At 43.5% G+C, this 24,409-nt stretch overlaps 1 protein-coding gene across 2 annotated transcripts in view; it reads right to left on the bottom strand.

Annotated features, from left to right (window-relative positions):
- Window positions 1–24,409, bottom strand: part of LOC109869673 (low-density lipoprotein receptor-related protein 1) — a 148,701-nt gene that overhangs the window by 113,376 nt on the left and 10,916 nt on the right. For both annotated transcript variants that reach the window (XM_031803758.1, XM_031803759.1), the window contains exon 2: window positions 3,593–3,715. In XM_031803758.1, the coding sequence (XP_031659618.1) occupies window positions 3,593–3,715 (123 nt within the window). The remainder of the gene's footprint in view (window positions 1–3,592; window positions 3,716–24,409) is intronic.

Consider the following 24,409-nt stretch of genomic DNA (forward strand, 5'->3'; position numbering starts at 1 on the left):
TAGGTTTTGGCCTTTCTATGGAGTTTTTCCTAGCCACCGTGCTTCTACACCTGCATTGCTTGCTGTTTGGGGTTTTAGGCTGGGTTTCTGTACAGCACTTTGAGATATCAGCTGATGTACGAAGGGCTATATAAATACATTTGATTTGATTTGATATTCTAAGTCAGAACCGTCCAGAGTAGTGATGCTAGTCGTGCGGGCGGGTGCGGGAAGCGAGCGGTCGAAAAGCATGCATTTGGTTTTACTAGCGTTTAAGAGCAGTTGGAGGCCACGGAAGGAGTGTTGTATGGCACTGAAGCTCGTTTGGAGGTTAGTTAACACAGTGTGCAAAGAAGGGCCAGCAGTATACAGAATGGTGTCGTCTGCGTAGAGGTGGATCAGGGAATCACCAGCAGCAAGAGCGACATCGTTGATATATACAGAGAAAAGAGTAGGCCCGAGAATTGAACCCTGTGGTACCCCCATAGAGACTGCCAGGTCCGAGGTCCGGACAATTCCGATTTGTTACACTGAACTCTGTCTGAGAAGTAGTTGGCAAACCAGGTGAGGCAGTCATTTGACAAACCAACTGTTGAGTTTGCCGATAAGGATACAGTAATTGAGAGTCGACAGCCTTGGCCAGGGCGATGAATGCGGCTGCACATTACTGTCTACTATCAATGGCGTTTATGATATCGTTTAGTATCTTGAGCATGGCTGAGGTGCACCCGTGACCAGATCGGAAACGGAACGCTAGTAAAACCACATGAGCGCTACAGAAACATCGCTAACCAGTCTCTGGCTGATGCAACCCTGCATTAAAGTGATAATATGTCACTTTTTGGGCAACCCGATCAAATGTACATAGAAATGTGAGTTATAGATCAGTCATTTTCATTAAACGCAAGTCTAAGAAGTAGGATATATTCTATTTCTTTGTTTCCAGTTAATTTCACAGCAGTTTCGATGGTACAATGATTCTCTTCACAATGAGAGCTTGTTTTGTCAAACTGAAATTAGGCAAACAATTCGAATTTTTGCAACCAGGAAATGGCGGCGCGATTTTGCATATTCCACCTTTAAAGGGTAAATGCACCCAAAAATCAAAAGTGGTCACCTGATGTGGTTTGAGTATTGTTGTGGACTTAGAACATCCAATTTCCTTGTAAGAAATAAAACGTTTAAAAAATATAAAAAACGGGGGGAAAAGTGGAATATTGGAAAAAAACTGAGAAAACAGAATTTGGGGAAAAACTAAACGTAATCAGGTAAAAAATGTAACAGATTTTACAGAGCCCCACCTCGTCTGATGAGTCGTCGCCCTATGACGAGAGACGCATCGCAATTAGTCACCATTATAATCTCCTCCATACCATATACACTCACACCCATTACATAGTGAGTGTCTGGGTGCAGAGACGGAGAGGGTGGCTGTCATCTGTGACGGTCTTGCCTGAGGCCCGGCCTCTCAGAGAGACCACACAGATGAGATGAGGCCGAGTCTAGACACGAGCAGACATCCCTCTGAACAGCCAGACTAAACAACCGGACGTCGTTAGAGAGAGCCATTAATTCACTAGACTATAACTGCCCAACCGGGCCGGGCCAGACTGGGCAGTCGGACAGGGCAGTCTCTACACTGGTGTCCTTCAGACAGACGGAGAGGGCAGAACCTGACCCAATGTTACACTGTCTGAACGAGGCTTCACCTCTTTACTTGCACTAATTAAAATGGTGACGTGAGCGCAAAGAAATGGCCACCGTGGTTTATACTGTAGATGATCTGTGGATGAGCTGAATGGGAAGGAAGGTCAGTGGTGCTAAGAACAATCGTAACATCTAAACGCAACGTCCTACAGGCTACAGCAGCCCTGAGGGCACCTCCACAGAGAGGTGGCCCTACAGAAGCTTTAGGGCCACCTTTCAAGAAGTTGTTAAACATAAGTGACTTGGGGGGGTTTGCCCTGCTCGCTGCTGTTGGCTGTAGAGCAGCGTTTCTTAAAAGTATGACCCTTTTAAATGGCGGCTCGCGACGGAAATGTGTCATTATTTCATTAAATTACTGGAATTGATTTGGCCAAGTGCTCTCTGCTCAGCAGCGGTCTCTGCTCTAGTTGGGCAGCTGCGCGAGTGGGAGAGGTCAGTGGGTGATGCCCCCCCCAAGGGCGTGGCGGTTTACCGGATATTTTCTCTGCAGTTTTCTTGGAAGATCACACCGCGACCCACACGCTGCAGCACTGTGGTTCAAGCCACTGACTTGCTATTCCTCAACGCTGTCATGAAATGGACGCCTGCCAGCCACAAGTTCTGACTGAGCTCAGTCGTCTTGAAACGCAAATACAGCGACAAATTTTGTCTCTTTCATACAAACTTTGCATTTTGTGCGGGGAAGTGCTTAGTAATTGAGTCTCTCAAAACTAACAAAGTTTATAAAACGACACATCCTGACCAAACATCCAGGCACTACTGGACATGACAGTAAACCCAGGGAGTCATTTCAGAACAGGGTAGAATGCTCCAGGAAACAGTGCTTGCTTCGAAATCGGAAAAGTCAAGTCAACTAACAAGGCATTGTCGTAATTTTATAACAAGAGATAATAAGCAGAAATAAGGGAGTACTATCTCTCATAGTAGTAGATGCAAGTTTCTCTTTCAAACAATCCCCTGGCCTTTTAACGTTACACAGATAATAGCTAACGTTATAGCCAAAGCAAGCTAACTAGCTCCTGATAGTGCAACCCTAAGACACGGTACAGAGGAAGATGAACAATGATCAGGCCTACTGTACAATTTACTGTAGAAATTATTGTTGAAAACAAGTCTAGGTTGGAACTGTTGCTGTTACAAGTAATCATTTTTATTCTGAACTGGAATAAACTGATTGAAGCTAGATGTTTTTTGGGACAAACACTCAAACAGTTCCTTGTTGCTCATCTGCAGCAGGAAGTGGTCTCCTGCCTGACTGAGAAAGCAGCAAGATGTTCTGATCCAGTTTGGCACCTCCTACCTATGCGAGTCAGGGTTCTCAAGTACAGAAACAGTGTCAATGCTGAGTATGACATCAGTGTTGGACTGTCAAAAACTGAGCCCAGAATAGACATGCTTGTTGAAAACTTCAACCAGCAACACACACCATTAGGACTGTGTGTGTGTGTGTGTGTGTGTGTGTGTGTGTGTGTGTGTGTGTGTGTGTGTGTGTGTGTGTGTGTGTGTGTGTGTGTGTGTGTGTGTGTTCTGGTCTACATCTGTGTGATGATCAATCAGTTTATTCCAGTTCAGAATAAAAAATATATATATGTATTTTAACAGCAAAAGTTCCAACCTAGACAGGTGTGTAAGAGTGTTTTTAACAGGGAAAAATAAACATTAAAATATATTTATGGGTATTTCTTTGTTTTTATTGAATTTTTGTTTTAGGCATAAGGGCAATGAAATGTACCGATATGTACGTATAGTTGCATATTTTCCTAAGCTTGGGACCCAGGAACACACAGGATTTCTCATTTGGGTCCGAAGGCTGAAAAAGTTGAAGAAACCCTGCTGTAGAGGGCTATACTAGAACTGTACTTACAGGTATCAGATATCACGTAACATGCAGGCTAACTGTACTTACAGATATCAGGCGCTTCGTCTGATCCGTCCGGACAGTCCTTCTCTCCATCGCAGCGCCATCCTTTAGAGATGCATGTCACCTGGTCCTTACACACAAACTGCTTAGGACTGCAGGTCTTCGGAGCTGGAACATACACAACACAGACAAGGCGTTATTACCAACATTTATCACAGTAGTCCTTGGTTATTTTTGGAGAATTGTCCCCCCCCCACCCCCCCCCCAGAGATCCAGTAATACAACGACATATGTAATTCTACGATTTTCCCCTATACTGCATTATTGTGCCTGTATTTCTGTATATAAAAAAAAAAGAATGTATTAATGTTTTATTTTCAACTGAACAGAAAGTAGGCTGGAGAACCACTAGTGAAGACATTCATTGGATCAGGACTGTTGTTGCTTTTGGTGTTTTTTTTTGTGGGTAGGTTGTTACAGCGTTAGCATATAGACTCGCATAAACTGGCCTCATTAAAGTGGTGCTTCACAAGGTTTCCCAGAGTGTGGCTGAGTCTTACCAGACCAGACTTGGTCTCAAGTACTATTTGTTTTATTTCAAATACTTTCAGCGTTTGGTGGAGCCTTGCCTGGAGTGTCCGCTGGGCGGGGTTGCACATTTTGGGACTATGCCATTGGTTTAATAGTGCCAGGCAAGCTCAATCCAGGGCAGCTAGAGTATTTGAGAGATGGCAAATACTATTTGAACCCAGGTGTGAGTTTCAGTTTAACCATGTCAGCAGAGGGGCAGTGCCAGACAGAGCTAGAGGGCCATTGGGCCCTGTGTGGTGCTACCATGTGGTAAACCAACCTCAACAATCTCTGCTGACACGTACTGCTCAGAAATACCACACCGGGATTTTTCTCAGAGGTCAGAGAAAATGACTGACTGCTCAGTGATGACTGTGAAGACTGTGGTAGAAATTAAAATGCTTCTGGTCGGTCGGTTACGTTGAAAACCCCCTCAGAGGTTAATCAAAAGCAGAGGGAAAACGGGCTGTCTGGGGAGAGGAAATAAACAAACTGCTAACCAACTTAAAGGCACCAGTGTCGGGAGTGAGTGAGTTTGTAGAAGAGTGTGGGCAAAACTGTTTTCTGAATGAGGTGCTCCACTCCCTGTGGTGGATTGGATACAGAGCAGGGTTATTGACCTTGTGTTGACCCATGCATGGTCACCCAGCAACAGGGTGTGTGTGTCACCCTGGGCCTGGACTAAGGCCTTTTAGTCTGGAAAATTCCATCACAGATCATGAGGGGAACAGCCTGGTTTGTTGCTGACAGCCAGGTCCTACATGACAAATATGCTAGTTTGGCCGACTGGCAGCATTGCCTCATTGTATCTGGTTCCTGCCTTTCAGTCAGTACATTGGTATTCAGATAGAGGAGGAGGCAGAGGAGGCGGCGGAGGAGAAGGTGGTGCTGTTGGGAGGCAGAGTTGAATACTGTTGGCAAAGACTCTTCTCGTGAGTCAGCAGAGTACGATCACGATGTGTTGACTAGATGAAAATGAATCATTGCTGTAGGATTAAAACCAAGCACAAAACTAACTCGACAAATAAACCAACCCTCCCAGACAGTTACAGTGGTTCCCAACTCTAATCAGGATTCAGGAGGAGAGAAGAGTACTGTATTGGTCGTGTGTCTACCTCAGCTGGGGACCTCATTGTTACTGTACTTGTTTTAGAGAGAGCAGAGCAGCAGTGTTGTGGAAACAGATCAGAGTCCCACACACAGAGAGAGAGAGAGAGAGAGAATCGCAGGACATAGCAGACCATCTCATTGTGATTCTCTGCAGGAACTGGCCCCTCTCGCTCGCTCTCCCTCCCACCCTCCCTCTCTCTCTTTCTCCATCTTTCGTTCCCTCTCTCCCTCCCTCAGCACATCATTTAGCAGGCAGAGCGGTGTTTGGGGGAAGGGAGCGGAACACAAGGGGAAAGTGATGTGACTGCAATCACAAGAGAGTATGGGGGCAGTGTATCATTGTGGTCATGTTCTCTCTAAACTGTCATGCTAAGGGATTTAGGCGAGAGAGCCCTGGGAGTGAGTGAGTGTGTGTGTGGACTCGAACGCGGTGCCTCATGAGTGTCAGGTTATTGTAAATACAATTAGAAGCTGAAGGGTATACTGCAGATCAAATGACAGTCGTCTTTAATACACTAACAGCACCGTGATGTTTGAAATGATTAGGAGAGTGACGGTACTTAACATTCAGAGCCACGTCGCCGCTCTCTTTCCAGGCCTCTCTATTTACACTCAAGGACGTGAGAGGACAGACGTTTTCCAAATGAAGGCATTTCCCAATGTGACAGGAATGCAATATGTGAACACAACCATGAATGGATAGGAGAGAACGACTCTGCGAGTGCACAAGCTTCACAAGGCCCTAGCAACCGCACACGGGAGGGGCAAAAATAAAGACCGGAGGGAGAGAGAAAACACAGTCAAAAATAATAATAATAATAATAATAATAATTAAATTAAGAACAGACAGAAGCCGATGACTGAAGGAACTTCGATGACGTGCACAAACCTAGTCCCAAAGAGGGCCCACTGAGATGGAACAAGAGGCGAACCATGGCCCGAGGGCTATTAGTAGTTACAGCTTCCTCTTTATTGGTCATTTATGACCATTTCCTGTATTTGTCAATTCTGCAATGCTGTAAATACATTAGCTCCCCTTGCACTGATAAACAGTACTACCCTTCCATTGATACTACCCGTCCTTGAGACAGTCGCAACAGCTGAACATAGCCAGACAAAAGGGCAGGTCCAGCAATGAGGCCGGGAGAGGAGTGGTACTGAGCCCAAAATCAGGCTGCTGTGTGTGGATATTCTCCTCCTCGTCCCCTGGCCTTTCTAAGCCGAACCTGGAGCATAGATTCAGGTAGGAGAAGGGACCAGAGGAAGTATTAAAGCCTTGAGTAGGATGCTATGTACGGGCATTTCCCTCTCATTCCCCCGCCTCTCCGGAGCAGCGAGCCCGGAGCAGCGAGCCCGGAGCAGCGAGCCCGGAGCAGCGAGCCTGGAGCAGCGAGCCCGGAGCAGCTCAACCACTTGTTCTCCATGACTGGGCATAAAAACTGGAAATAAAACATTGCGGATTCTAATTTTATCAACGCTCCACCATACCAGTGTGTACACACACACACACACACACACACACGGGAGAACCTCCAGGGGTAATTGGAGGTTGCTGGCTAGCTTTTCCCCTCAGTCGTCCCCTTTCAAAGCACAGTACTGAAATATCTCAGACAGAGATGGGGATTGTTAATTCCTTATTAACGACCTTGTGTTTCCCCCAAAGGCAAGGCCAAAATGCTGCAGACTGTGCAACATCAACCTGGGATATGATAGTAGTCATTTGAATATGTTAGAGCTCCAGAAGGGGGGGCGAATGAAATAAATAAATGAATGGCCTTGATTTGCCCTCCTGGGACTGGCTGGACCAAACAGTAAACAGGGGGTATTTAAAAGGCCATGATGCCAGCGGAAGCTACAGCTGGCATTGCCAGTTAAATGGACTTCCTTTTCCTGCCACCTCTGAAAGGTGACTTGGATTACATTACCATTGGTGCTGTTATGACTAGACCTCCGGGAACATCCATCAATTAATCATTTCTCACCTCACAGCATTTCAACCAAAAGGAAAACAGCCACAACAGAATTGTGTAAGTCATTCAAATGTGTTAAACCTCGCAAGGCTGCCGGCCCGGACGACATACCTAGCCGCGCCCTCAGAGCATGTGCAGACCAGTTGGCTGTTGTGTGTTCTGACATTTTCAAGCTCTCTCTAGCTCAGGCCGCTATCCCCACCTGCTTCCATATGCCCAATATCATCCCTGTACCCAAAAAAATAGAAGGTAACTGAACTGAATGACTAACGACCCATAGCACTCACTTCCGTCATCATGAAGTGCTTCGAGAAGCTAGTCAGACCACATCACCTCCTCCCTCCCCAACTCACCTACCGCCCTGACAAATCCAAGGACGACGCAATCACCATTGCACTGATCACTCCCCTCACCCACCTGGACAAAAATGAATGCATGTGTGAGGATGCTGTTCATCGACTACAGCTCGGACTTCAATACTATAGCGCCCTCTAAGCTCACGGCCCTGGGACTGAACTCTTCCCTACAGAACTGGGTCCTAGACTTTCAGACGAGCCGCCCGAGGTGACGGAGGTAATGTTGCCAAGCTTCGACACTGATTCTCATCACTAGGATCCCACAAGGGTGCGTCCTCGGTCCCCTCCACACCCACGACTGAGTGGCCTCACACAGTTCCAATACCGTCATCAGCGAACTTGATGACACGACAGTAGTAGGCCTGATTACCAACAACGACGGGACAGCCTACAGGGAGCAGGTAGACTGCCTGCCCTCCAGGACACCACCACCAAGAGGATCATAAGGGATCTTGTCGCACTAAGAATGAGTCAGTGATTGGGGTTGTTATGTTTAACATGTAACAAGGTCATATTAGGATACTAAACTGAAATAGATGAAAACACCTACAATAAGGTATTTCTACCGTTTTGATGTCAATGACTGTCAAAACAGTCCTCGGGCTATTTATTACACTCAAATAAATCACTCTAATTTGTGATCCAGATTCAATTTGACAGCAAATTACGAGTACTCATTTCATATGTACACTACCGCCCAAAAGTTTGGCTTCATTTAGAAATGTCCTTCAATTTGAAAGAAAAGCACTTTTTTTGTCCATTAAAAGAACATCAAATTGATCCGAAAGACAGTGTAGACATTGTTAATGTTGTAAATGACTATTGTAGCTGGAAACGGCAGAATTATTATGGAATATCTACATAGGCGTACAGAGGTCCATTATCAGCAACCATCACTCCTGTGTTCCAATGGCACGTTGCATTAGCCTTTTAATTGATAAACTTGGATTAGCTAATTGATCATTAGAAAACCCTTTTTTAATTATGTTAGCACAGCTGAAAACTGTTGTTCTGATTAAAGAAGCAATAAAACTGGCCTTCTTTAGACTAGTTGAGTATCTGGAGCGTCAGCATTTGTGGGTTTGATTACAAGCTCAAAATGGCCAGAAACAAATAACTTTCTTCTGAAACTCGTCTTCTGAGAAATTAGTGCTATTCCATGCAAGAAATTGTCATGAAACTGAAGATCTCGTACAACGCTGTGTACTACTCCCCTCACAGAACAGCACAAACTGGCTCTTATCAGAATAGAAAGACGAGTGGGAGGCCCGGTGAACAACTGAGCAAGAGGACAAGTATGTTAGAGTGTCTAGTTTGAGAAAACAACTGGCAGGTTCATTAAATAGTACCCACAAAACACCAGTCTCAAAGTCAACAGCGAAGAGGCGATTCCGGGATGCTGGCCTTCTAGGCAGAGTTCCTCTGTCCAGTGTCGGTGTTCTTTGCCCATCTTAATCATTTATTTTTATTGGCCATCTGAGATGTGGCTTTTTCTTTGCAACTCTGCCTAGAAGGCCAGCATCCCGGAGTCGCCTCTTCACTGTTGACGTTGACACTGGTGTTTTGCGGGTACTATTTAATAAACCTGCCAGTTGAGGACTTGTGAAGCATCTGTTTCTCAAACTAGACACTAATGTACTTGTCCTCTTGCTCAGTTGTACACCAGGGCCTCCCACTCCTCTTTCTATTCTGGTTAGGGCCAGTTTGCGCTGTTCTGTGAAGGGAGTAGTACACAGCGTTGTACAAGATCTTCAGAAGAAAGTTCTTAGTTTCTGGTCATTTTGAGCCGGTGAAACAAACCCACAAATGCTGATGCTCCAGATACTCAACTAGTTCTTTAAATCAGAACAACAGTTTTCAGCTGTACTAACATAATTGCAAAATGATCAATTAGCCTTTTAAAATGATAAACTTGGATTAGCTTATGCAACGTGCCATTGGAACACAGGAGTGATGGTTGCTGATAATGGACCTCAATACGCCTATGTAGATATTCCATAAAAAAATCATCCGTTTCCAGCTACAATAGTCATTTACAAGGTTAACAATGTCTACACTGTATTTCTGACCAAATTGATGCTATTTTAAAACGGACAAAAAGATAATCTTCTTTCAAAAACAAGGACATTTCAAAGTGACCCCAAACTTTGACTGTCGTGTATATTACTGTATTTTATTCTACTGTATTTTAGTCAATGTCACTCTGACATTGCTCATCTTAATAATGATAGATTTCTTAATTCCATTATTTTACTTTGAGATGTATTGTTAGATACTTTGTGTGTATTGTTAGATACTTTGTGTGTATTGTTAGATACTTTGTGTGTATTGTTAGATACTTTGTGTGTATTGTTAGATACTTTGTGTGTATTGTTAGATACTTTGTGTGTATTGTTAGATACTTTGTGTGTATTGTTAGATACTTTGTGTGTATTGTTAGATACTACTGCACTGTTGGAGCTAGGAACACCAGCATTTCGCTACATCCGCAATAACATCTGCAACATATGCGTACGTGACCAATAAAATTGTATTTCAGGTGAACGCTCTAATAAACATAGCGGATGTTACTGCACTCGTATTTCTTATTTACTACTGATTTATGAACCTCAAATAAACCTATAACTAATAGTATAAACTACTTATAAACCCTTATTCCTTCCATAAGTCAATGTTGGTTATCAGACAAAAATAACAATATATCTCTACAGGCCTACTGTATATGGAGGCTTTCTACACAGAGACGAGAGAGACGAGAGAGAGAGAGAGAGAGAGAGAGAGAGCGAGAGAGAGCGAGAGAGAGTTCTATTGTAAATCAGCATTAAATATAAAAGCAGAGTTCCTCTCTCAATACCCATTAGAAGCTGAGGAATGCGCTCAGTCAGTCTGGCCCACTTTGTAAGATTTGTCATAATATTTGCTCAAGAAATACCTGAGAGGTGAAAGCCTTTTCACACATCTGTCTGAGGAGGTCACAGGAAGCTACTGTATGTCTGTATCCGTGTTACTAGCCAGTCTGGAGGAAGTACCCTGCCCTGTATTCACTCACACATTCAAGCATCTCAGAGTAGGAGTGGTGATCTAGGATCAGGTTCCCAATGTCCATATACAGTGGGGCAAAAAAGTATTTAGTCAGCCACCAATTGTGCAAGTTCTCCCACTTAAAAAGATGAGAGAGGCCTGTAATTTTCATCATAGGTACACTTCAACCATGACAGACAAAATGAGGGAAAAAAATCCTGAAAATCACATTGTAGGATTTTTTATGAATTTATTTGCAAATTATGGTGGAAAATAAGTATTTGGTCACCTACAAACAAGCAAGATTTCTGGCTCTCACAGACCTGTAACTTCTTCTTTAAGAGGCTCCTCTGTCCTCCACTCGTTACCTGTATTAATGCACCTGTTTGAACTTGTTATCAGTATAAAAGACACCTGTCCACAACCTCAAACATTCACACTCCAAACTCCACTATGGACAAGACAAAAGAGCTGTCAAAGAACACCAGAAACAAAATTGTAGACCTTCACCAGGCTGGGAAGACAATCTGCAATAGGTAAGCAGCTTGGTTTGAAGAAATCAACTGTGGGAGCAATTATTAGGAAATGGAAGACATACAAGACCACTGATAATCTCCCTCGATCTGGGGCTCCACGCAAGATCTCAACCCGTGGGGTCAAAATTATCACAAGAACAGTCAGCAAAAATCCCAGAACCACACGGGGGGACCTACTGAATGACCTGCAGAGAGCTGGGACCAAAGTAACAAAGCCTACCATCAGTAACACACTACGCTGCCAGGGACTCAAATCCTGCAGTGCCAGACGTGTCCCCCTGCTTAAGCCAGTACATGTCCAGGCCCGTCTGAAGTTTGCTAGAGAGCATTTGGATGATCCAGAAGAAGATTGGGAGAATTTCATCTGACCATATGACACCAAAATATAACTTTTTGGTAAAAACTCAACTCGTCGTGTTTGGAGGACAAAGAATGCTGAGTTGCATCCAAAGAACACCATACCTACTGTGAAGCATGGGGGTGGAAACATCATGCTTTGGGGCTGTTTTTCTGCAAAGGGACCAGGACGACTGATCCGTGTAAAAGAAAGAATGAATGGGGCCATGTATCGTGAGATTTTGAGTGAAAACTCCTTCCATCAGCAAGGGCATTGAAGATTAAACGTGGCTGGGTCTTTCAGCATGACAATGATCCCAAACACACCGCCCGGGCAATGAAGGAGTGGCTTTGTAAGAAGTATTTCAAGGTCCTGGAGTGGCCTAGCCAGTCTCCAGATCTCAACCCCATAGAAAATCTTTGGAGGGAGTTGAAAGTCTGTGTTGCCCAGCAACAGCCTCAAAACATCACTGCTCGAGAGGAGATCTGCATGGAGGAATGGGCCAAAATACCATTAACAGTGTTACAGAAAATTACAGAAAATGTTTGAAAATGTTTGACCTCTGTCATTGCCAACAAGGGGTATATAACAAAGTATTGAGATTAACTTTTGTTATTGACCAAATACTTATTTTCCACCATAATTTGCAAATAAATTCATAAAAAATCCTACAATGTGATTTTCTGGATTTTTTTTCTCATTTTGTGTGTTATAGTTGAAGTGTACCTATGATGAAAATTACAGGCCTCTCATCTTTTTAAGTGGGAGAACTTGCACAATTGGTGGCTGACTAAATACTTTTTTGCCCCACTGTAACTATATTTATTATGATCTAAAATTTTAAACTGATCCTAGATCAGCAAGCACTCTCAAATGCCTTATGAGTAGGATGTTAACGAGGCCTAACAATTCATTGATATCGTGGTTTGTCAGTGCTGTATTTATTTTACATACATTTATATGCATAAGGCACATTTGAGGCAATTACCATTTCAGCACAGATAAAAGTTATTCTCGTCACACTCTGCTGGTGAATGTCAATGAGGTGGCAGAGGGCAGGATGAGACGAAACTAGTCAGCGTCGTTGCTCAGATCACAGTGTGTGTGTGTGCGTGTGTGTGTGTGTGTGTGTGTGTGTGTGTGTGTGTGTGTGTGTGTGTGTGTGTGTGTGTGTGTGTGTGTGTGTGTGTGTGTGTGTGTGTGTGTGTGTGGTGATAAAGAAGAGGTAGAGAACAAGCGAGAGAGAGTGCCAGAGCGACAGAAAATAAACAAACTGGAGACAGCATAAAATGCCAGAAAGAGACCACAGCAGAGTATGGGACAATAGAGTGGGAGTTGTTCCGTGTCATGACTATTTAATGAGTAGAGCAGGCAGGCATACGACGGAGGCCTCCAGACACCAAGCCCAGCTGGGGGACACCAAATTACGGGCCCACTTTAACTCCCTCCCTCATACTGCCATCCCTGGCCATGTCTCCCTCAATACGCCCATCCCTCCATCCCAACAAATCAAAACCAGACCCTCATAGCACATTCCAGCACCTTTTAATTGATTTCATGTGTAGGGTTCTCGCATGTGTAGCCCCCCCCCCCCCAAATCTCAGAGAAGAGACACATGCTTTTGAAGAAGAGGAGCATGGAGTCTTTCTTGGAAGAGACCTAAGGGGCATTCGGTTGACATTTGGAAGAATGAAGGTAGTTAGGGTTTTGCTAAGAGGCTGACAAGTGTATCCTCAGTGGGGGGTGTTTAGAACTTCCAGGGTGCAGTATCTGTATGACACCCATAATCCTGCTGGTAAAATCTCTCTAAGGCAGCAGCTACGGTTTCAAGCTTGTCCTGGTTCACAACTCAGGAGAGTGTGCATTGATGCCAAAGAACACTTGCAATTGTCCCCTAAATCAGTGCTCGACTTGGGCAGGAGCTCACCGGAGCCGAGTACCGGCACCTCAAATCTTCTACTGCTTGAGCTCCTGAGGTGCTCCTGTTCCTCTTATAGAATATTAGCTGAAAAGTATTGTGGAGCTCCTGCACCTAAATATAAAACAGTACCGGCACCCAAAGTGAGTACCGGAACCTATTTCAGTCCAAGTCGAGCACTGTCCCTAACTGTACAGAACACAACAGACAGCTCAAAAGGTTTACTAACTGAGTACACTCAAAATGTTAAAAACACTTCCACATGTTCTAGCACTGAACTAAACCAAAGTGGAACGGCAGCCTTTTATCCTTCCCATTCCCCAGTGGGTCGTTTCCCCGGGCCTGGCGATAGTGATTGGATTATATTACATGCTGTTAAAAAGGTAAGAGCCCAAATGGGAATCTGAAATGAATGGAATAAAATGTATGAGTCATACACACACACACACAGTCAAAAGATTGGACACACCTACTCATTTAAGGGTTTTTCTTTATTTTGACTATTTTCTACATTGTAGAATAATTGTGAAAACTTCAAAACTATGAAATAACACATGGAATAATGTAGTAACTAAGAAAAGTGTTAAACCAACATACAATTGAGATTCTTCAAATAGCCACCCTTTGCCTTGATGACAGCTTTGCACACTCTTGGCATTCTCTCAACCAGCTTTGAGGTAGACGCCTAGAATGCATTTCAATTAACAGGTGTGCCTTCTTAACAGTTGTGTTGTGACAAGGTAGGGGTGGTACACAGAAGATAACCCTGTTTAGAGCCAGAACAAGAATAGACTGACGAGTTTCAGAAGAAAGGTCTTTGTTTCTGGCCACTGAGCCTGTAATCGATCCCACAAATGCTGATGCTCCAGGTCCTCAACTAGTCTAAAGGACAGTTTTATTGCTTCTTTAAACATCAGAACAGTTTTTAGCTGCGCTAAGACAATTGCAAAATCCTTTTTTTTTTAAATGATTAACTTGGATTAGCTAACAATGTGCCATTGGAACACAGGAGTGATGGTTGCTGATAATGGGCCTCTGTAAGCCTATGCAGATATTCCATTAAAAATCATCCGTTTCCAGCTACAATAGTAATTTACAAGGTTACCAATGTCTACACTGTATTTCTGATCAATTTGATGTTATTTAAAAAAATTGGGAGAAAAAGTGTTTTTCCTTCAAAAACAAGGCCATTTCTAAGTGAACGGTAGTGTGTGTGTCACCCCTAATATATATTAATATATATTAGGGGTGACAGAGAGGTGGAGGGCTCTGCGGGAAAGAGAGTTAAACCAGGGCTGTTCCCCATCACATATGAATTCTCTCCAACCCACCTCGCTTTCTGTTATATGGAATTTGGAACTTCCACAGAGTTCAACACAGTTCCAAAAACCGAAAAAGCAAACCAACCACTAATATGTAATGACACCCTGGAGGTCAATTTGAAATCATTTCTCTGTTGCTCAGTTTAACAGCAATATTTCAAAGCAAGAATCCCCCGCTTTGAAAGTAACAATTAAAACCAAACTAGAACCATAAGAAAGAATGAAGAGAAAGAGGACAGAGAAGCTAGTTGTTATTCCTGGAATTTCTGTGGTTCATTAAATATAAAGTGGGACTTGGCACACAAAAAAATTGCGCAAGAGATTTTAGGAGGTAGTTAGTTAAACAATGGGATGTTATAGATAGATGTGTGCCAAATAAAATATTTGTTAAACTGTCTAGTTTGTTTCCAGATTTCTATGAAATCTGAACCTATAATTTATTTACAATATTAGTTAAATAAATTGTTATCCTTCCCCAAATTTTTTTAATTAATATGTTAAAAGCAGCTTATTTGTATTGGAATGGTGGACTGGTAGATTGCTGATTGGCCAGCTGACATCATGACATCATCCTCTGAGGAAATGGCAAACATTTCTGAAACGGCCCATTTGAAAATCAAGTTTGAGGTGGGGTTTTTGAAGTGTTTTTTCTCCAATTTATGCTTTGGCCCACATATGATTATAGGACGTGTCAACATTATTTGGGTATGAGAATATGATCTTTTATAAAGTGAGATTCTCACGGGACAGTTACTTTAACAGTTTATATAAAGCTGCTGTTATACCTGTGTAGTAACACTATTGCTGTGTTCGTGTAAAAGCTGCAGTGTTACAACACAGGTCTGGAGCAACAATGTAGAGTGGAAGGGAACAATGGTAGGGCCCTATAAAATCTGTTGTATTTTTAAACTGATTACGTTTAGTTTTTTCTCCATTTGTTTTTCGGGGTTTTCGGTTTTCCCCAATTGGTTCAGGGCTTCTCTCATAAAAATCCCACTTTTTTAACAGAAATAAATTAATAAAATGGGATGTTCCAAGTCCACAACAATGCCTAAAACACACTAGGAGACCACTTTTGAGGTTTGGGAATAATCTAAAAGAAATAGATTTTGGGGTGTAGATACCCTTTAATTAAAGTGCGCACCAGCTGTAACTGTAACTGTAGCACTCATGTGATTGCAGGGTTTGCAAAACAAATGGCCACTAAATTTATGCAAATAATCCTGATATCATTCTGCCAGGTATGGGGCGGCAGGGTAGAGCGTTGGACTAGTAACCGGAAGGTAGGCATTTTAATTGAGAAGCTCAAGCACACAGGTAACCTAGTGGTTAGAGCATAGGATTAGCTAGTTTGAAAGGTCGATAGTTCGAATCCCGGCGCCAACAAGGTGAAAAGTCTGCCAATGTGCCCGTGAACAAGGCACTTAACCATAATTGCTCCAGGTTTGCCGTTGATAATGGCCGAGACCCAACCCTCCGAGGAGAGTTGGGCTATGCAAAAAAAAAATACCCACTTGAACACGTGTGAAATAGGACAAATATAAGCACCCGCCAAATTATTATTACACACACACACACACACACACACACCAACCTCGGTCCCAACTTATTCAATGGAGGCTCTGTGCAGTGCCCATCCAACAGGAACAGCCATTTAGCTTTGTGCTAAAGGAGCAACTGGCCATGCAGTTTGACTGCAGCTTACTTTAAGCATTAACCAGCTTACTGTTCTCACACAATATCCATGGGTCATTGAAGCCCATTCTAATCCCCAAGTCATTTTCTAAGTGGTTAAACATGCATACAACAGCTGAACTGTGAGGGCCAGGCAGTCATCTCGTACCCTAGCTGGCTCCCCTCCCTTTTTGTACCATAAGCACAACAAAGGGGTCTGGGGCTGAACTCTGACGTAACATGATGAGCTGCTGCACGCTGTCACAGAGGGGGAGGGAGGGGACATAGAGAGGAGCCTATAGCGATTACGTGTTGCTGTCAACTCACTCTCTCCAGCAGCCTCTGCTCTCTGACGGTGAATGTGCAGCAGGCTACACCTCACTACACTGCCTTCCACAGATTCAGCTGGTTAAAAAAAAACTGAACATGGGAGCCACAACATGAATCAACGCTGGACCACAAATTGACTGAGGCCTTCATTCATTGCAGCTCTACGAAAGCCATCAAATCAAATAAAACTCAATGCATGGCTTACTCTTTACTTCTGAAACCAAGACAGAAAACAAAGACCGGGGAAGGAATTAAGCTATATAGTAAATGTCGTATGAAAATGTTTGACGAAAACAAGACAACTTATTTCAGTTCAAAGGGTTCCCACTGTATTCAAGGTTTAATGAGGTTTAATGATTTCACCGAGTCTCTGCTAGTCCAAAACACTCATTAGAAACACATCAAAGTTGTGGAGGCCGAGCGGTGTGTGTGTGTGTGTGTGTGTGTGTGTGTGTGTGTGTGTGTGTGTGTGTGTGTGTGTGTGTGCCTGGCTCAATAATTAGCAAGAATGAACGATAAACAATTATTTGCGCCTTTCAAAAATACCCAAGGGCACTTACAGAGTAAGGACTAAAATTGTGAATATAAATATGACAACAATAAAACAACACCCCAAAAATTGCAAGCTCAATAATACACACAACAACAACAAAAAACAAGGTTATCAAGGCAGTTAAAACGAAGACGATTCGGAATTGGTAGATTAAAAGAAGAAGAAAAAGAGAGCTAGACCAAGGTTTCAAACTATAGGCTGAATCCTAGTCTGAAAAGGGGACATTTAAGATTGTTTTTGAAGGTTTGGATGGGGTCAGATTTGCAGAGTCAGAGGCTGGAAGGCTGAGGGTGGGGGGGGGGGGTAGATGTGTAGCATGACAGAGAGACAGAAGTCAGCCAAGCCATACAGGGATTTGTAGGTGAGGAAAAAGGATTTTGAAGTTGATTGGAAGCCAGTGGAGTTGTAGGAGTGTGGCGTAATGTGCTCCCGGGGCTTGGTGTGGTTGAGGAGTCTCAGAGCTGTTTTGGATATGCTGAAGTTTGTTGAGGGAGCTGAGCATTGCAATAGTTCAGGCTTGAGGTAATGAAGGCACGTAGAAGGGTTTCACCAACTGAGTCGGTAAGGGACGGCCGGAGTCTGGCGATGTCTTACAGATGGAAAAAGGCAGATTTTGTGATGTTTTAATGTACGTATCAAAGGAAAGTGTGGAATTGAGGACGACCCCCAGATTATTCAGAGAGACAGGACAGAGAGCAGAGGTCAATGATAAAGTCAAACTGCTCCACCTTCTTCGGGAGACATCTTGGCGACCACCAACATGGTCTCTGAGCTTCAGAAAGCTGGAGCTCCTTCATGATTGTTGGAGTGGACAGGTGTGTCATCAGTGTAACAGTGGAATTGTTGACCGTGTTAATGATGTAGATAATATAAAGGAGAATCCCCTAGGACTAACCTTGGGGGACCGCTGGCGCACAGGAGCACGGGTGGATTTGAAGTGCCCCAGGGTCACAAACTGCTGCCTGTCCGACAGGTAGGACCTGAACCGGGCCAGGGGCTGTCCGACAGGTAGGACCTGAACCGGGCCAGGGCTGTCCGACAGGTAGGACGTGAACCGGGCCAGGTCTGTCCGACAGGTAGGACGTGAACCGGGCCAGGTCTGTCCGACAGGTAGGACCTGAACCGGGCCAGGTCTGTCCGACAGGTAGGACCTGAACCGGGCCAGGTCTGTCCGACAGGTAGGACCTGAACCGGGCCAGGTCTGTCCGACAGGTAGGACCTGAACCGGGCCAGGGCTGTCCGACAGGTAGGACCTGAACCGGGCCAGGGCTGTCCGACAGGTAGGACCTGAACCGGGCCAGGGCTGTCCGACAGGTAGGACCTGAACCGGGCCAGGGCTGTCCGACAGGTAGGACCTGAACCGGGCCAGGTCTGTCCGACAGGTAGGACCTGAACCGGGCCAGGTCTGTCCGACAGGTAGGACCTGAACCGGGCCAGGTCTGTCCGACAGGTAGGACCTGAACCGGGCCAGGGCTGTCCGACAGGTAGGACCTGAACCGGGCCAGGGCTGTCCGACAGGTAGGACCTGAACCGGGCCAGGGCTGTCCGACAGGTAGGACCTGAACCGGGCCAGGGCTGTCCGACAGGTAGGACCTGAACCGGGCCAGGGCTGTTTCGGTGATACCCAGAGGCCTCTCCATCCTTTTGAGGATGGAATGGCAAACAGTTTCAAAAGGCAACTGGTAAGTCCAGTAGGATGAGGAGGATGAGATTGCCAGGCAGCTGCTAGTAATAGATCATTGACCACTTTGACCAGAGCCGTTTCTGTGCTGTGGAGTTGGGAAGCTACAGCATGCGCAATGACTTTAGCCACAAAGGTAAGGTTGGACATGGGTTGGTAGTTGTTGAGGTTAGCTGGGTCAAGTCCTTGTTTTTTAGTTTTTTTACCAAAATGTGCCAGCGCAAATGGGACACATTGACAATGTCAACCATGAGGGGAGAAAGCACAAGACAGGTCTTGACTAGGGTGGTGGGCATAGGATCAAGTAGGCAGGTTAAGGCTTTGGTGAGTAGACCAGAGATGAACGCAGCAGCAACAGGGGAGAAGGCAGAGAGGGAAGAAAGGATTGCTACCATTTATCCATTACTCATTCAATAGCCAAGCATGCTCGAAAGTAAATAAACCAGTAGCCTATTTAAAATATTTCACAGTATGGGTAGGCTACAGTATTGCTGTGCGATAGGAGCACGACATTTTAGACTTTCATCTCAGAGCCTATAACAAGGCAGTAGAAACAATCATGTAATGATGAACAAAATATTGAACAACAATTCGTCTTTTGGAAGTGTGGGCCGTCGCATTCACTTTTAAATTGTTTGAATAGACAATTCATCTTGCAGAATGCGCACTGTAAAAGATTAAAACATTCTGCCCAAACCTCTACAGAACAAATGGGGGGGTTTCTGTTACCATAAAAAGTTGGGGGTTGTAACCGCGGGGTTGTAACGCTCGTTCACGAGCGCACAAATACAGTATGTCTCGGATTTATCAATGAAAACATGCGTATATGTTGCGTGTGACAGTTTGATAAATCCCAATGATCTGTTGCACACGCAAATCCAACAAGCTCCATGTACGCATGGTAGATAAATGAGGTCCCGGATACTGAGCACAGAAGTCAGCTGAAGCAGTGAGGAGTGAGTCGTTAGGTAGTAGATTGTTGATCGTGGAGAAGAGAGCTCTCTTTACAGATAATGCATTAATGAGCTGCAATGCAGTGTCATTTCAAAGTGGCGAATCGGGTCATATTTGGTAGATACGTTAATCAATGAGTTTGCAACCCATTTTCACCCACTCAAAAAGACAGCCAAAAGTTGAATTCCCAATGTGTTATCATTATATGCTTTCAAACCATCTAAAAGCACAACCCAATTCCAAAGGACAATCTGTCAAATTTTTTTGACATTTTTGGCCTATATGGACATCCAATATTTTCCTTGACAAAAAACTGATGCCGATAACAGATATTTAACATTTTAGAGTCCTTTTAAGCATTCTGGTACAGTTAAATAGTTAACACACACACACGCATCGGTCTAAGGCACTGCAAGAGGCGTCACTAGTCCCTGGTTCGAATCCAGGCTGTATCACATCCGGCCGCATGAGTCCCATAGGGCCGCGCACAATTGGCCCAGCACTGTCCGGGTTTGGCCTGGGTAGGCCGCCATTGTAAATAAGCATTTGTTCTTAACGGACTTGCCTAGTTTTAAAAAAAGGTCACACACACACCAAAAAGTTATTTTGTTGGCATTTATGTATGTCCCCATTACCAGTAAAACATAATCAAAACCTATTTCTTTCACTTACTTGCTGTGCTGTTTCGTTGTTAATTTCTTCAGTTGTTTCATTCTCAACCAGGATTTCTATGGAACGCCGTTTGGGTCTTTGCGTGTCAAAAAATATACTATTTAACGTGTCAAATAAGCTTTTTGACCAATCAGGACCTGAAAGACTGCACATCACATAAAAATATGTATGAACAAGTTAAATTATTAAGTAGTTATTACACATTTTAAGCTAGCTAGCTCATGGATGCAAACAATGTTCTTCCCCATAAACATTGCAAAATGACAATCTGTTTCAGTAGCTATAGTTAGCTAGCTAAGGAAATAGCTAGGTGTCATCATCTAAAATAATTTATAAGACAGTTCTTATTTGATTAATGGTGGTCGGACCCATCTATGTGAAGCTAGCCACAATAGTGACTTTGCGGTTAGGCTTCAAAATAAAAGTATGGCAAAATTCTACTATGTATTAATTTGCATCACTGTCAATGACATACTTTAATTTTTAAGGCAAACCACAAATTCCACTATTGTGCCTAATCTTTATTGCGGCGAGCTTCACAACACATAACCCGGTCCGGTCGAGCCGGACTAGCCAGATGAAGCTAGCTGGCTGCTTATAACTTTAGCTTTGGGCAACAGGGTTAAGTAGCTGGCTAGCTATTTATTTTCATGGACCAAAATGTAATTTCAATTTACGAACAACCTATCTAATACTTACTCACAAGGATTCCTAAATCATTGCTAAGAATAATGAAAATGACTGTAGTTTCTACTGGTCATTATTTTCAAGTTGGTTGCATTGGTGCTAGCTAGGTACCAAGCTAAAGCTAGCTACCCCAGAAGTTGCAGTCAATCAAATGATGCTTTATTACCAATTCGGTATTGTAAACACATTGTTAGTGGCCGGTATTTGCAGACCTTTTTGTACAGCTTTGACAGTGCTACTGTATCTTTTTTGACACAAAGACCCAAACGGCACACCACAGTATGTATGTTGTAGAGCTAATAGCAGTGACACTATTTCTGCGTAACAACGGGAGGGCAACATCTGAAAAATAGTGCACTTGGTAGTGTGTACCGGGTGCTCGACCAGTCGGCGAAAGCCAACATCACCCACGACAGAGAACAGTTGATTGTCAAGGGCAATGAAATCCATCATATGGCTTTAATGGATTTCGCCTTTGAGTTGTCTCACTGAAATGTTGTTACTCTTTCAAATTGCTACTCGACTTGTTGACTGCTCGAGCCACACAGCAGACATTGTGGGCTAGTTTAGGAATGCTGTGTTGCACATATAGCGCAACATTTTACGTGGCGTCATTACGTCATGTACCAACGATATATAGGTATGCACGTCAGCTTTGACAATGGTTTTGCACCTCGGCGTTAAATTAGACATCGCCTGATACCGATGTTGGCATTTTTAGCTATTATCGTCCGATTCCGATATGTTCACCGATATATCGTGCATCCTTACTTATCACTGCGATTTCAACCATTTAAAATGCACTTTGAATACAGTTTGATTTAATCCTATTATTCAACTTTTATTTTGGGTTGAGATGGAGACGTGAATCCAACATATTTATTATTAACTTGTAGATTCTATATACTGTCTATTTTTAGTTGAATCCTGGGATGAATTTAAACAATAGCTGTTGATGATGTCCCAAATTATATATACAATAGGCATAAATAGCAGTGGTATGAAGTACTTAAATAAAAATAAGTACAACTTAAGTAGCTTTTATGGGTATCTGTACCTTAAATCGTTATATTTGACAACTTTTACATCACTATATTCCTAAAGAAAAGAATATACTTTTTACTCCATACATTTTCCTTGAAGTACTTGTCACATTTACAATGCTTAGCAGGACAGGAAAATGGTCCAATTCACACATTAACAAGATAATATCCCTGGCATTCCCTACTGCCTATGATCTGGCTGACTCACAATCTACAAACAAAGCATGTATGTTTAGTATGAGTGTTGGAGTCTGCCACTGGCTATCCATACATTAAAATAACAAGAAAATGATTGCTTAATATAAAGAATTTGAAATTATTTATAACTTTAGTATATTTACTTTTGATCAGGGAGAGCGAGAGCGAGAGATTCAAGTAGTATTTTACTGGGTGACTTGTCCCTTTTCTATAAAAGTATCTTTGCTTTTAGTCAAGTATGACAACTGGGTACTTTTTCCAACACTGCTAAATAGCAACATTGATAATGTATATGATTTGTTTGCTCTGTTGAACCTACCCTTTGGAATGACTTCGATAGCAATGGTGAATCTATTAAGTGGAGATTTATCAACCAATCCTTCTCACGATAGTACATTGGTAATAGTCAGTGACAAATATTAAAGCGAAGCAGGGCGTGGGAGACTGAAGGGATCGCTGTAGATAGAAACTCTCCAGTAGGACGTGCTATCCAGCCTATATATTACGTTGAAGATCTGACGTCGTTTCAAAGGCACAAAATCAACATTTATACAAGGTTTGTCTATGTTGAAAATTGGTTACCAGGATTTAATAATCCTGTGGTGGAAACTTTACCTTCAAAACAACAGTTTACAATGTATTTTCCACTTCACAATGCATTGACAAATTGCGTTGAAACAACATTGATTTAACCAGTTTGTGGTTAGTGGTCAAAGACTTTCTTGGTGACACAAGGCTGACAAAGTGATCAAGTTGTCACGGACAGTGTAGCCTTTGCTGAGCAAACAAGTCAAACAAACGCCCAGTCAAGGATAACTAAAGAAAAAGCTGAGCAACTGTGTGAAGTCCATACGGCCCACCACCTCCTCAAAGATCTCAGTACCGGGAGAGTGGTTCATTCTCATCCTAATGTATGCCATATGCATAGCCAATCAAGCCAATGGCTGTGGCTGTGTCCCAAATGGCACCGTATTCACTATTCACCAGAGGGATCTGGTCAAAAGTAGTGCACTAGATAGAGGAGAGGGTGCCATTTAGGACGCATGGGGATCTGAGTTCAATAGCTGTGACTAACAGAAGCAGACAAGTCTGACACATGGCAGTAGTCCATGAAATTGGAATCTTTATCACCACACATCAGTTGCCTCTCTCTCGCTCTCCTCTCTCCTCCTGGCCAGGTGTGAAAGCAGGCAGCAGAGTGGAGGAGATTGAACAGGAGGCCCCAATCGATTCTCCAGTCGAGCGCAAAACACACACAGCCATGGAACAGCCTTGGAATAGCCAATGTGTTTCTGGAGGTGGAACCAAGACTTTAAGACTGGAAGAGTGCTCAGTGTAACGGCCGTTCTGCCTCGCTGAGCCTCACTGGTCGTCCCCAGGCGTCGGGTGAAAAGTTCACCATCAGGAGATAGAAAAATAACAAATCTTTAGTCACAAAGCCAGGATTCACACGTTTGCGTCAGATGTCAGGCAAACGTTGCAACCAGTTGTGACATTTGAAGAGCTAGGTTTACTCCTTGGGCTCCATTTTAACAAACCTAGAGCAATGGTCAATCTAAGTGCCGGCGTTATAGGTTCGGGGGTGTGTCAAATAGTTTAGCTATTTTCACAAGCACAATTATTGGCGCAGTTGCTGGCATTGGCGTGAAAAGGGCTGTGTTTTGATAAATACACAAGTTGCGGGTGTGTCGAGGCTTGGCACCTCTGGCAAGGCAGACTGTGCTCCATGGTTAAATATGTGTTTGCTTTAGGTTGTGTATTTACGGGTTTTTATATAATCAAATCCAAATCCAACGTTAGGGAAAGGGAAAGAACTAGTCAGTTGTCAAACGGATTGTATTCAACTGAAATGTGTCTTCTGCATTTAACCCAACCCCCCAACCCAATGCCTTAATTCGACATCCACGTGTTAGTCCATTATAGTTTGTTA

The sequence above is a fragment of the Oncorhynchus kisutch genome, linkage group LG24 (assembly GCF_002021735.2).
Source record: "Oncorhynchus kisutch isolate 150728-3 linkage group LG24, Okis_V2, whole genome shotgun sequence".
Taxonomy (NCBI): Eukaryota; Metazoa; Chordata; class Actinopteri; order Salmoniformes; family Salmonidae; genus Oncorhynchus; species Oncorhynchus kisutch.